At 41.7% G+C, this 13435-nt stretch overlaps 1 protein-coding gene across 1 annotated transcript in view; it reads right to left on the bottom strand.

The window, feature by feature from the left end:
* The window catches only part of CACNA2D3 (calcium voltage-gated channel auxiliary subunit alpha2delta 3), an 867352-nt gene that overhangs the window by 226232 nt on the left and 627685 nt on the right, over positions 1-13435 (bottom strand). The window contains 2 exon segments of the mRNA XM_028518873.2: positions 1552-1632; positions 2966-3037. Coding sequence (XP_028374674.1) covers positions 1552-1632; positions 2966-3037 — 153 coding nt within the window.

Genomic DNA, 13435 nt, shown 5'->3' with positions numbered 1-13435 from the left:
TCCCATGCTCACACACACATTGAAACAGCTCTTGAGTAGCTCTGCATGGCTGCGATAGGATGTAAGGAACACCTTTTGATTTGCTTTCCTGAGGAGCCCTCACTAGGTAACAGGTGAGAGTTTCCTGTATGGGGCTCAAGAATCTGGGCTATCTATTTAAAAGGGGAACCTAGCCATGTCGTTTCCCTGGCTAACGTGTGTATCAAAAAAATAAAGTGATCACATTTCGACTTATGATTTCATGTGTGATTGTTCAGGCTGAGGTTAGAGGAGATAATTTTTTAAAAAACTGAATGCATTTAAATTTTAAAAAGGCCTGTTCAGTAACTGTACAGACAGCACAATGTGTTAGACTAGTGGATCCTGGTATGTCCATTGGTCTGATTTCATTAAACTTATTGAACCATGGTGGCATACCTCAAGCAGCCAGGGAACATAAATACCAATGAATGTTATCCTCAGGGACTCCAAAATGGCTACTGCCAGCACATCACCTTCACAGCAACTTATCATCCCTCTGCTACCAGCCCAGAGGCAGTGCAGTTCGTCAGCTTCAGATGGCTTCTTGTGTTGTGCCAACCTGCCCCAGACAGGGCAGTCCCCAATCCACAAACCACCAGGATGTCATGTGGAAGTCAGGATGCTTATTCTCATGAAAACTGGAGTAGGTCTGACTGAAGTGGCACTGGGGCTCAGGAAAGCCCTTCTGTCTCCAAATGTTTATTTAGAAAAACTAAGTAAATCAAAGGAGTAATACTGGGAACAGATTGCTGAGAAGACAGCATGGACCATGAAAAGGAGAAAACATGACCCCTCTCTCCCTGATGCAGGTTTGTACCTGGGTGCTAGCCTTTCCACACCCATTTCTGAGCCCCTTCCATCTCCATGGGCCCTGTGTCTTTCAATGCTCCTTATGTTGTTCTAAACTCCCAAAGCAGTGGCCTACCAAGGCCTGCTCTACCTTTGTTCCAAAATTACCTACTTCACCCCCTCAATTATATCCAGAGTTAAAAACAACTTACAATTCTTTTGGGCCACAGGTTTTAATGTGGCGTTAGGAAAAGAATATTTATTTATAGCCCATCACCTTCTAAAACAGAGGGAATAGTCTTTCAATACAGTCAGTGATCATTTTCTTCTCTGTGCCTCATTGGGTTTCTATTAAGAGGTAACAGATTTTGGAAGGTCCTAAGACTAAGGTTAGTCAGGACTGCCTTAGAAGACCATCAGAGAATTAGACCTGTTCAGACTTCCACAGACTTGTGTAGACTTCTACAGGCCCACACAAACTTGGGTGGGCATGCATAGACCTACTCAGATCTTCCCAGACTATTACTGTTCTACCAAAAAAAGAAAGAGAAGAAAGAAAGAAAGAAAGAAAGAAAGAAAGAAAGAAAGAAGAGAAGAGAAGAGAAGAGAAGAGAAGAGAAAAGACTGTTCCAGAAAGAGAATAGAAGGGCCTCTTTGCTTTGTGTTTTAATAGTTACTATGGCAGATTGTGAAATTACCTTGAACATTTGGCCCTTGGCTATTAAATGAGTGATGCATTACCTTGTATTTGGGGATGGTTTTCAGGAGTTCTTTCACTGGGACATCTGTGCCAACTACACCTAGAAGAATGCCTTTCGATCTCTGTTGAAAACAAACATTAAACAATAATGTTAAGTTAATTTGGTAGAAGAACAAGAACATTGTGAGAAGCCACAAACCACAGGTCACTGGTGCCTTCTCCAAAATGATAGAGATGGAGGATTAACCCAGATCTCTGAGAGGAACCCTCTTCTATTCCCCATCCCCCACTAAAAATATCACTAGATAAGTATGGTAGCTTCTCGGGCCAAACATTTACAACTCTCAATGCACACGCTTACCAATACACCCTAATTCTCTTATCTCTCATGAAAATGAAGAATTGATGTGCAGAAGCACTAAAATTTCAGCAGCTAGGGACTGTGATCATTAATCAGTTTCTCTTATGGAAGCTTTCTACAGGAAAGACTTATAGCGTGTTAACTGCTTTCTCAATTTACACTGCCATCTGGTGCCCAGGAGACAGAGACTAAATAGCCGGAGAAAGAAGAAATAACCCTAAGATTGTTAGCAGCCAGTTGGCACCAAGAACTAAGTTAAAGGAATAGACCTTTGGGGTCCCAGTTTCCAAGGTCAATGTGATGTGCTGAAACTTTCCAATATCAGAAATGCCTTCTGAAAAAAAAAAGGTACAAATTGCTACTGTCCATTGTCTCCCCCAAATTCTAGTCCACCCAAAACCTCAGAATGTGACCCTATTTGAAAATTGGTTCTTAAGAGCTGTAATTAGCTAAGGATCTCAAGGTGAAATCATCCTGGAGTTAGGATGGGGCTTATATCCAATGTCTGGTGTCTTTCTAAGAAGAGAGGAAGACAGAGAGACATATGAGACCAGAAGGCCATGTGAAGACTGAGGCCAAGATTAGAGTTCTGCTGCCACAAAGCAAGGGAAGCCTGGGGCCACGCCAGGATTTCCTAGAGACTTCAGAAAGAATGGCCCTGCTGACACCTTGATTTTGGACTTCTACCCTCCTGAACTGTAAGAATAAATTTCTTTGTTTTCAGCCACATTCTTTGTTACCACAGCCCTTGGAAACTAATACAAGGCCAGCAACTACAAATCAGAGACTGGTTGCCCACCATAACCAAGGATTCTCTCTGGGGTTTCCTTCCCCTGGTCATTTAACACACATTTTAGGAAAGTGCTGCACACTGTAAAATGATGCTTGCTCGAATTCCTCCCATCTGTGCTTGAGTTCACAATTCTAACAGAAGGGTTAAATGTTAGGAAAAATTATATACCCTCTGTCCTTAAAATAAATGAATGAATCAATGAGTTAATTAATGTCACCCACGCTTGAGTCAGAACAGTCAGAACGGGTCTCAGAAAACAACCCTCCTGGCATCAAGCAGGAAGCACAGCCACTGTACTCACGGTTTCATTCTGCTTACTAAACACGGGCATGGCAACTGTGGTCATCAAGACGAGGCCCTGATCATCAGCAAGCTGGATGGAGAAAGAAAAGCCTGTTACCTGAGAATGATCTGGAAACCACAGGGAGGCCATGCCCCTTGGCCACCTCCTTTTTTGCTGGGCAGGGGCAGCAGGGGATGGACCAGTGCCCACTCAAGCCTCTAGCCTATGAGGCAGTGCAACACCCCTGATTAGCAGGTGAGGATCCCAGCCCCTGGTTGGCAAAACAAAGTCAGTTGCTCCAGCTGATCTGTTTGTTGCACTCAGCCATTTTGGTCCAATAAAGTCTTGTTGGATCTTAGTGATTCATTTTATTTTATTAACACAGATTGCTTTTACAATTTTACTTTGCAGACATTTATGTTCAATATGTGCAATGTTAATGCTTCTCTGTATTCTGGAAATTGAGGATCAGAAAGCATGAGTGTAAGGTGTTTTATAGTTACCACTGCTGAAAACAATGGAATCTGGAAACATCTACTCTCCCCAGTGTAGTTGAGTCAAGACCTTTTTGGATCTCTCCATATCCTTGCATGCCAGTCCCAGATGAAAAACAAAACTAAACACTAACTTGATCATCTGATCCCTAAAATTATTGCTGAGAAGCTAACTATTTTTCCTGAAAGAACAACCTTTGAAATGTGGCACATAACACATTCTGTCACCCTTTGACAAATGCACTGAGACCCAGCAGCACACCTACTTTCCACGAAATAGTGTTGGGAAATAGGCAGGAACCCCCACTCTGTCCCAATAACAAATGGGGAAACAGGGTCCTGGATCACAATAGGCTTTGGTCCAAGACAGACCTGGTTCTAATTCTCAGCTTGAATCTTTATTAGCTGAATTAGCTAAGGCTCCATGTCCTCATATAAAATAATGCCAATTACTCCCCACTGGTGTTGCCATGAGGATAAAATGTGAAACATCGCAGCAACGTACCTGGCATATGAAAGTGCTCAAAGGATGCCAGCTCTTTTTCCTGCCTTCTAGACTACATGGCTAGTAAGTAGCAGAGTTCAAATTGAGACCAAAGCATGTGACACTGCCGATGGGAACCAAAATCATCATGGCAAGCCTGCCAAGAGAATACTTGCTGGTTTCACAACCCTTTCAAGCCTCAAGTGAAACAACTCAGGAAGGAGACTCCACATTTTCAGTCTAGAGAATTTTTCGATGTTTGGGCACCTCTTCCTAGCTTTAATTCCATAACAAAATCAGATATGGCTTCCTCAGGAACAGGCATTTACAAAGAAAATATCCTAAAATCTAGAGGCCCCCATGGATTTAGGTCCCCATGGACTCACTGTCCTCTTGAGAAAAGGTCATTAAAATTAGTCCATTTTCTACCAGTCCTGTTCGTCATAGATTTTTTTGAACTATATGGCCCCAGTACTCATAATGTGGTACACAGAATAGCAGTACCTGAGTGCATTAGAAATGCACAATTCCAAACCCTACTCTGGACTCTCTGACTATGAGCCTTTGTTTGAATAATTAACACGCATATTAAAATTTTAGAAGCACCCTGGATGGCGTAGCTAAGTGGATTGAGCGTGGGCTGTGAACCACAGTGTCGCAGGTTTGATTCCCAGTCAGGGCACATGCCTGGGTTGCAGGCCATGGCTCCCAGCAACCGCACATTGATGTTTCTCTCTCTTTCTCTCTCCCTTCCCTCTCTAAAAAATAAATAAATAAAATCTTTAAAAAAATTTTAGAAGTATTGTTGTAGAGCAATCCTTTCCAGCATCAATAATCATGATAACTAAAGAGAAGCTTGCATAGTTGGGAAAAACTCCTCACAGGAATAGAAGGTCCACGTTTTTCTAGTTTTTCATCCATATCAAGATGGGCCTATATTCCCATGCAATAAGCAAGATGACACAAAAATCTCATGGTCCTCAAGGGCTGGAGAGTCATGATATGATGGTTAATTTTGTGTGTTAACTTAGCTAACCCATGGTGCCAAATTGTTTGATCAAACACTGGTCTAGATGCTGCTGTGAACAATATTTTAGATGTGATTAACACTTGAATAAGTAGGCTTTGATTAAGCATATTACCCTCCATAACGTGTGTATGTCTCATTCAATCAGTTCAAAGTTTTAAGAGATTTCTGAAAAAACAGATCTCTCAAGGAAGAAGAAATTCTGCTTCCAGATTGCCTTCAGACTCAAGACGGCAAGACAAACTCTTCCTGAATTTCCAACCTGACAACCTGCCCTATAGACTTAAATGTCAGCTCCACAATTGTGTGAGACAATTCCTTAAAATAAATCTCTCTCTAAATACATCAAGAAAAAAGGTGTGTGTGTGTGTGTGTGTGTGTGTGTGTATGTGTATATATATATATATATATATATATATATCTCCCCCAAGGTTCTGTTTCTCTGGAGACCCTTATTAATACATATGGTATTCAAGTAAGCTATTATTTGGGACAGCCTAATTTGGGTGTTAGAATAAGTAAACAAAACTTTAGCCTAATATTAATAACTAAATAAAATTAACTATGAGCTACTGTTGGCAATTATTATTGCCAAGCACCCAGTCAAACAGTTTGTGAAAACAAGGTTCCAAGAACTTGCTGAAAGTACTTCAAGTATAACGTGCCTGCTGTTGAGGACATGCAAGGCTGTTTTCAATGGCAGAACCAATCCACAATAAATCTCTCTCAGAATCAGAAATCTTCCCATATTCCAACTCCTTAAGCGATCCTTAATGCTATAAAGATAACTTATTTGAGCTGATCCATAACCCTGGGCAACTTCCATTTGGTAACTCTAATCAAAATTTCAAGCAATGCCAACATATATCATGAATGAAATCAAAACATACCATTGGTAATAATGAGAAATGAAGCTTTCCCCTCCCCCCTGCAACCAGTAAAAATCCATTATAAATCACTGGTCATTGTTCTGGAACAAACACAAGATCATGGGTAACTAATTTCAAAATATTAAGCCAGGATATAGTGTCAACACCATTCAGGGACTAATTCCAAATGTAATTATTGCATCATCATTACCTAAAAGAAAATTCTCATAATATTGCATTTGTACTGAAACCACTCATTTATAACTAGCCCCAGGTAAACAGAGGAAATGCGGTGAGCTCAGTCTAGCCACTCTGCTATGAGCTCACCTACTCTCCTAGGGGCAGTTCTGGCCCAGACTGGACTGGCTTGGCCAGAATCCTAACCTGTACCTTCCTGGTACATAAGCTCATCAGTGTGACCATGAGGGCTGGCAGGACCCTGAACATACCACTTGTACAACATGAAGATGCTCTTTGACGCCCACCAGCTCCTTTTTTCCCAGTCTCCACAGGTGTGGCTTTTGTGAATCTTAAACATTTCATGGAGAAGGAACATCAATTTGAAAGTTGATTTGCACTGTAAGTATTTTATGATCGAAAGGCATTCAGTACTCCTGCCATAGGAAATAGCAGCCCGTGGCAAAAGTTTTCTTCCAGACCACCAAGCAGAAGTTATGCAGCCAACCACAGCCAGACATGCTCTGTCCCTGAACACTAGGGGGTCCCTGCTTTTCTCTGGCCCCTTAACCTGTAGCAGCTGCTGAGGCAAGAGCTGCTTATGATTCATATGTGTGGCTTCCAAGAAAAACGCAGACGTAGAGTCAACATTCATTTTCCAAAGAGTAGGAATGGGAGGGGGCGGGTCACCATGGTCCATCTCGGCAAAATCCCATTAACTCAGGTCCAAGTGGGAATCCTAAAATGAACTGCCATTCAATTACACTTGCCCAGGCTTTTGAACAGGCCTCTGCAATGCCTAGTTGTAGTGCTCTGTTGTATAATATGTGTATATTATTCCATATCCTTCATTTCCTATGCTACATAATGGGACCATTCTGGTATCAAAGGAAATGATGAATAATAATACTGAACACCTGGTTTATAAAACACAAACTTGCTCAACAGATTGACTGCTTCCTGTTAGCTTCCCAAGTTAATCATGCATGTGGGCCCGTATGAATATGCATTTGGATTCATGTGCGAGGTACAGGCAGCTATGCCAGGCCTGTATTCCTAAGGCTTGATTTGCTTTCCATGGGTGACAATACTCAGCAATGCAGACAGCTCTCAGATGTGGCCCCGGATTAGATAACAGCACCACAGTTGTGGTCCATCAGTTCTGCTGCAGCACTGTTATTATTATTCATTGATTCCCTTGATAAACATTCCCTGAGCATCAGCTATGTGCCAACTTCCATGCCATGTGCTGAAAGCCAACTAGGAATGAGACACAGGTCTTTATCCTCAGGGAACCCCAAGTACCCCAGAGAAGTCAAAGGTGAATGAGGTGAAGGGAGAGGAGCTGGTGGGGCAGGCACACAGGCTCTCATTGCGTGAGCAGGGGAGCAGTCTTCTTAAGAACCAGCCTGGGCTAAAGAAAAAATCTTTGACATTTACTGACATCTGCCAGGGGTTATGTGGCAGATTCAGAAAGATTCCTGAAAGCCAGTTTATTGTCATTAGGACTAAGTTCCCTGCTGCACTGCAGTTTCATCCAGTTGTTTTATACTTAAGAATATTTATGAATGAAACAATGCAAGTAGATAATTTTAAAAATCACCCAGCACCTTTCTTTCCATCTTTTGTAAATATTATCCCCTTCCTTTAGGAGAATTCTCTTTACCCCTTTTACCATAAGGTTCCCTTGACTGCTACACTGTCTCATCCTGCACATGGCTGGGCATTAGACCAGGCTGAGCCAAGCAGAGCACCACACACACACATGCACACACAGACACATACCTTCCCCAGGCCACACTGACTGGTTTATTATGAGGCACATGATTCAAGATAGGCTACCTGGTTTTGTTTTTTTTTTCTTTTTTCTTACCTGGACTAATAGGAAAAACTCTCTACTCTCCTCTGTGGCCAGTCAGAAGATTGTTAGCCTGACATCATGCTGGCATGTCCTCTCCCACAGAGTAATGACTGAGAAAATACAGTCAACCCCGCAAGAGGAGAGATGAGTGTGTGTGATGTGTGTGTGTGGTGGGGGAAATGGAGAGGGGGAGGCAGAGAAGGAGAGAGAGGGTCCCAGTTCCTGGATGCCTTCTTCATTCCTAAGGCTGGCTCTGCCCATGCCTTTTTCCATTATGGGTTACGTGAAGCAGTAAAGTTTCCCCTTACCCCCACATGAACAGGAATTGGATTTTTGACTCTTGTAACAGAAGAGTCTTGACTTGTGCAAGTGCCAATATTAGCCATAAATGACCTACATAGCTCTAGACACCCATGGAGAAGGTCCCAAGTGTCATGTGCACCCCACACAGGAGAGACATCTCTGAGGCCAGAAAGACCAAAGGGAAAAATGGCCCTAACATTTCTAAGAACAGTGGTTATGTGTTCTTCCTACAAGGGATGAAATTTAGGTACCCTCAAAGGACCAAAATACTGAATGGCAAGAGACAGTAATTTGGAGAAACAATGAATTTTTATGATAGTCTACAAAACTATTGTCATTAGGATTTTGTGTAAAACCACCATAATAAATAGACATTTGCCTGCTTTGGAAAGAGAGCCTGAACAAGACATTGCAGAACCAGTCTGTTTTGGTCTGTGCCAGGACAGAAGGGCAAGGACAGAAGGGAAAGAGGACAGAAAGGGAGATGGGCTGCAGGCACTGCGAAGGCCCCAGAAGGCTCTTTAGATTGGGGCCAGTTGTGGACATCTGTTATGGTGCCTTCTATACATCTCCATTTGGAGGAAGCTTGCCAGGGCCAGTGGCAGGACCCTCTGTTTGTCCTGCAGCTGGAGGCTCCTGAGAGTGAGTGCCAAACCCCAGAGAAAGGAGGTGAGTTGGATGCCAGGCTCTGAGAAGGCATTTGGGTGAGTTAAGGGCAGCATGCCTGGCAGCTCATTTGAGGGCTGCCAGGTGGTTTTCAGCAGATCCTTCTGCCAGATCTGCTTAGCCCTGGAGGCTTGGGCTCAAAGACTAGGTTGTGCACCAAAGGGTAGCTCAGCTCAGAAAGAGACTGGTTCTGAGCCAAGAATAAAGGCCAACTCAGTAACTTTCCTTACATATCATATTTCTTCTATACTTTGCTCCCCTTGTTTGTATGTTTTTTCTTTTCTTATTAAAATTGATCAATGTATTGACTACTTTAATAGAGTATATCATGTAAATGTGTAACATAACACAAATATTTTATATATGCATACATATAATCTGTGAGCACACAGCTGTGTTTCTGCTGTGCCTTCCTTCTAACACCTGAGAGGAACTCAACTTGCACTCCATGAAAAGACACTGCCACTGTCTAGTGGCAGTTGGGGTGAATTGCAGGCACAAGGTCCTGGGAGATAAGTCATTTTCAGAGTATGACCTTAGCAATAGAAATGTTTTTTTTGTTGTTGTTGTTTTTTAAAGATTTTATTTATTTATTTTTAGAGAGGGAAGGGAGATAGAGAGAGAGAGAGAAACATCAATGTGCAGTTGCTGGGGGTTGTGGCCTGCAACCCAGGCATGTACCCTGGCTGGGAATTGAACGTGGGACACTTTGGTTCCTAGCTCGCGCTCCATCCACTGAGCTACGCCAGCCAGAGCTAGAAATGTTTTTAAATGGAAGCCAGCGTCACTTAGTTCCTCTCCAGTGGAAGCAAAAATAGGCTGTATCAACTCTTAGTTCTGTCAACCATCTTTGCCTTCATAGGAAGACAATAGTACTATGAGGTGGGAAAACACAGCTGAGTACATCTTTAAACAGCAGATGAAATATTTTGATTCTTTCAGGTAAGCAGAATGTGACAGGGGAGTCCTGGAAGTGGATTTTTTTTTTTTTTTGCACTTTCTCAAATGCAGCTTCAATGAAAAGGAAGCCAACTCTTTGGCATTCTTCCCACTCCTTTCTCCATGAGCTTAAGTTTACCAATGACCTGGGAATCCCCAAGGATCATTCTCTGGGTATCACATGCTGAGGGACAATGGGGACAGGATGGAAACAGATGGCACCCATGTCCTCCAGTTCTTATACTCCATGGTGAGGGCAGAGCCAATAGTAGAAGGTTATGGGACTAACACTCTGATTTAGTTGGTGGGAGGATCCGGGAGAAGAACAGGGACATATAGATGTAAAAAAATGAGACAAGAACAGAATATGTGGCTGTGTAGAAACCCTCTATACCCACACATCACAAAAGACCTCAGGGAGGCCTTCCCTCCTATTCCCAGACCTAAAAAAGTCCCCTGTACCCACCCCTTTCAGTGCCTGCCCACTTCCCCCTCCCAAACTTCCCACCCCTCCCTCCATCACAACAGCCTTTATCCTCAACATTGAAAAGGGATGTCAGAAAAAAAATCTAGACAGAACCATAGTTGATGATTGGTCCTAACTTTCTGTATTGGTTCTATGCAGAAGGACCTTTTCTCTGGATACAGATACAGAGGAAGAATGCAGGTAAAACCCACTGAAATCTGGGAACAAAATCCTATTGGTGCATCTTATGTGTGTAAAGGGGGCACAGGATCATCACCGTTGTTGCTTGGCTCATGTTAACATTATCCAACTCGGAGTTTTACTCTCATTTAGATTTCCACAGCTGTAATGACAATCACGAAATTTGCTGGCTGTTTCAATAGTGGTCTGTTTTAAATGAGTGGCTTTACACATACATGTATGCATGGGTATAAATTGATTTACTCAATAGCCTAAAAAAACATTTTGAAATGAGAAGTGAAAGAAATAATAGCTTCCCTATATGATAAGACCAAAAGATTCTAAATAGTGTATATCTCTAATTAAGCATTTATTTCTTTTCTGTATGGCCGGAGTTATTAATAACAGGAAAATCCCCATAAATTCTCCTCTACAGAAAGTATTTTGTAAATAAAACCCCCAATAGCATATGTTAGCAATGAATATTAATGCCTAAAAATAAATAATGATACTAATTCTTTTTAAAAAATCCCTTTTGCATAAAGATCAAAATAGTCCTTTAAACAAACAACTGTAACACTTTTACATGAAAATGTTATCAGAATAAGGTTTAATATTCTTGGTTAAACATATTACATACGCTTATTTGTATTTTGGATGTTCTTTGTAGCAAGAGGTTTAGCAAAAGCAGGCACTATTATTTTTAATTGAAGAGCTGATTCTTTCCATGTAAGCAATATTGTCTGTCTTTTGTAATCCTACTCAGACAAACTGTTTCTCTTTTAAAATCTAGACAAATTACTAACAACAACTATTATTTAGATTCTCATTTTGCACTGGCATTTTTCAATATTGTTGCAAGATGTCTGAATCCTATGTAATATAAGGCATGAACAAAGTATCAGTGGACCATGAGAATTAAAATAAAAATAAATAAAACTTCAAGTGGCATGTGGCCTTGCTTTGCCTGTGATGCCTTGATAGAGGACAGTCACTTGGTCCTGGGGAGCAGTTCATACAGGCCTTCTTGCTTTCAGGCCAGGCATTTTCTCTCCTCACTGAATCACTATTGCTTGCACCTGAGATTTAGAGATCCTGCATTCTTATAAGATTCACGATATTTTAAGTTGTCTAAATACAAAAGTAAACAGATTTCCCTCTTTGAACTTTAACTGCATCTTGTATGAACTAAATTGTTGAATTTGTTCTCTTTTTCTTTAACAACCCAAAGACAACATTGTGGATGATACCACTCGATAATGTTGGAATATGTGTGAGAATCTCAAAATAACTTTCTTCTAATAGAGTTGTTGTAGTTCAGGAAAGCCTTTACTTTGTTCACTTTCCCCCTAGTGTTTCTAAGGTGTAAGTCATCAAGCAGGGGAATATGTTTTATGAGTAAATGTCTACATAGAGGAGGATGCTGACCTTGACCAGGGAAACATACAAATAAAGCCACGGGCAGGAGATTATCACAGACTAACATGTCTGAAAGTTGCCTTAGGAAACCAGATTGTTTGTTTATTAGGGTTGAACATGCTTATTTCAAGAATTCCCTGAAATAATGAAAACAATAATTATCCTGGGGAATGAGGCTTTGGCCAGTATTCATGATGAGCTATGACACATAACTGACCCCCACCCCCATCGTGGCCGAACATTTATATTTTCACAAACATGGTTTAGCCACCTCTCGAATAGATGACTGAAAACTCAGCCAACTGTCGGAGCTTCAGGGCCCTGAGACAAAGCCTTCCTCTTGTTTAAAGACCCCCTGAAATGCCGCTTCCTCCGTAAAACCTTCCCTAATGAAGTGGAAATGGGAACCAGATGTTCTCCAACTTCACTACAAAGATAATCATATTTACTCTACAATCTAAGATACCATCTAGGACCAAATCTGTGCAAACTGTTAATACAGCAAAGTCACTGAACACTGTGGCTGGAGAAAAAGCTGGGAGTTCTGTAAAGCTCCAGAGACAGAGCTGGGAATGTGTCCTCTTTTTACCCACAACATCTAGCATGGAGTTGGTACAGAAGAAGTACTCAGCAAATGATCTTGGAATGAATTTATTCTAATCCCATCCTTTTATTTATTTCATAAATGAGGTCCACAGAGGAAAAGGAGACACAGAAAATTGGTACCAGAATTCGGACAGCACTCTGAGGCGAGTGCTGTCACTTTCATGGAGTGCAGCCTCTACTTGCTCCGTGTGTAGGTTCTGGGAAGCTGCTGCCCACGTGCTGCTGATAGGGCAGAAGGTCATGAGGTCCACTGAGGTCACACAGGTAAAGGAAAGGGACTTTTTTAACAGCTCAGTTGAACACTGAGACTTCCTTGGAGAGTAGCACAGAAAGGAAAGGACCTACTGCAGCAAACAGGTCTGTATTAACATTCCAGAGCAGGTTATTCAAACTGGAGTTATCTTCACCAATCTGTCTTTTCATTCACCTATCCTGCTATCCATCCATCCTCCCACCTCTATTTACAAACATAGCTTACTATAACCAGACATTGTTTAAATGTCTTATATTTTTATAACCTTATTTAACCCTGACACAGACCTTGCAAAGTATCTATGCACATCTTACTGCGAATAGGACAAATTGAAGATAAAGGGCAAAGTACTTTGCTCCTGGTCACAAAAGGCAGCAGGTAGGGATCTGAGCCCTGGCCTACCTGATGCTGGAGACCCCTAACCACGCTGCACTTAGCTCCTGTTTGGGGGTATGACAAATGTCATGTTTTTGCCTTAAGGGGTTTGGAGTGTGGTGAAAAAGGCAACCAAACAAATTATCCCTAAACTAGGAATATGACCCAGAGTTCTCAGGAGGGTTCAGTCAAATTATAGATGCAAAACACCCGAGTCCAGCACCTGGCACATTCATCAGTTGCAATTAATCTCTTAAGGAACATTCTAGTCTTGGGGAGAGAAGTTCATTAGCTTCTTTGAAATCCACCTACTGCTCAACCCAATTGTAACATCATCTACCTCTCCATTTGAATTACCTAAACAATATA

Source organism: Phyllostomus discolor, chromosome 7, assembly GCF_004126475.2.
Source record: "Phyllostomus discolor isolate MPI-MPIP mPhyDis1 chromosome 7, mPhyDis1.pri.v3, whole genome shotgun sequence".
Taxonomy (NCBI): domain Eukaryota; kingdom Metazoa; phylum Chordata; class Mammalia; order Chiroptera; family Phyllostomidae; genus Phyllostomus; species Phyllostomus discolor.
The sequence above is the reverse complement of the archived record's forward strand: the minus strand, read 5'-3'. Positions and strand labels throughout refer to the sequence as shown.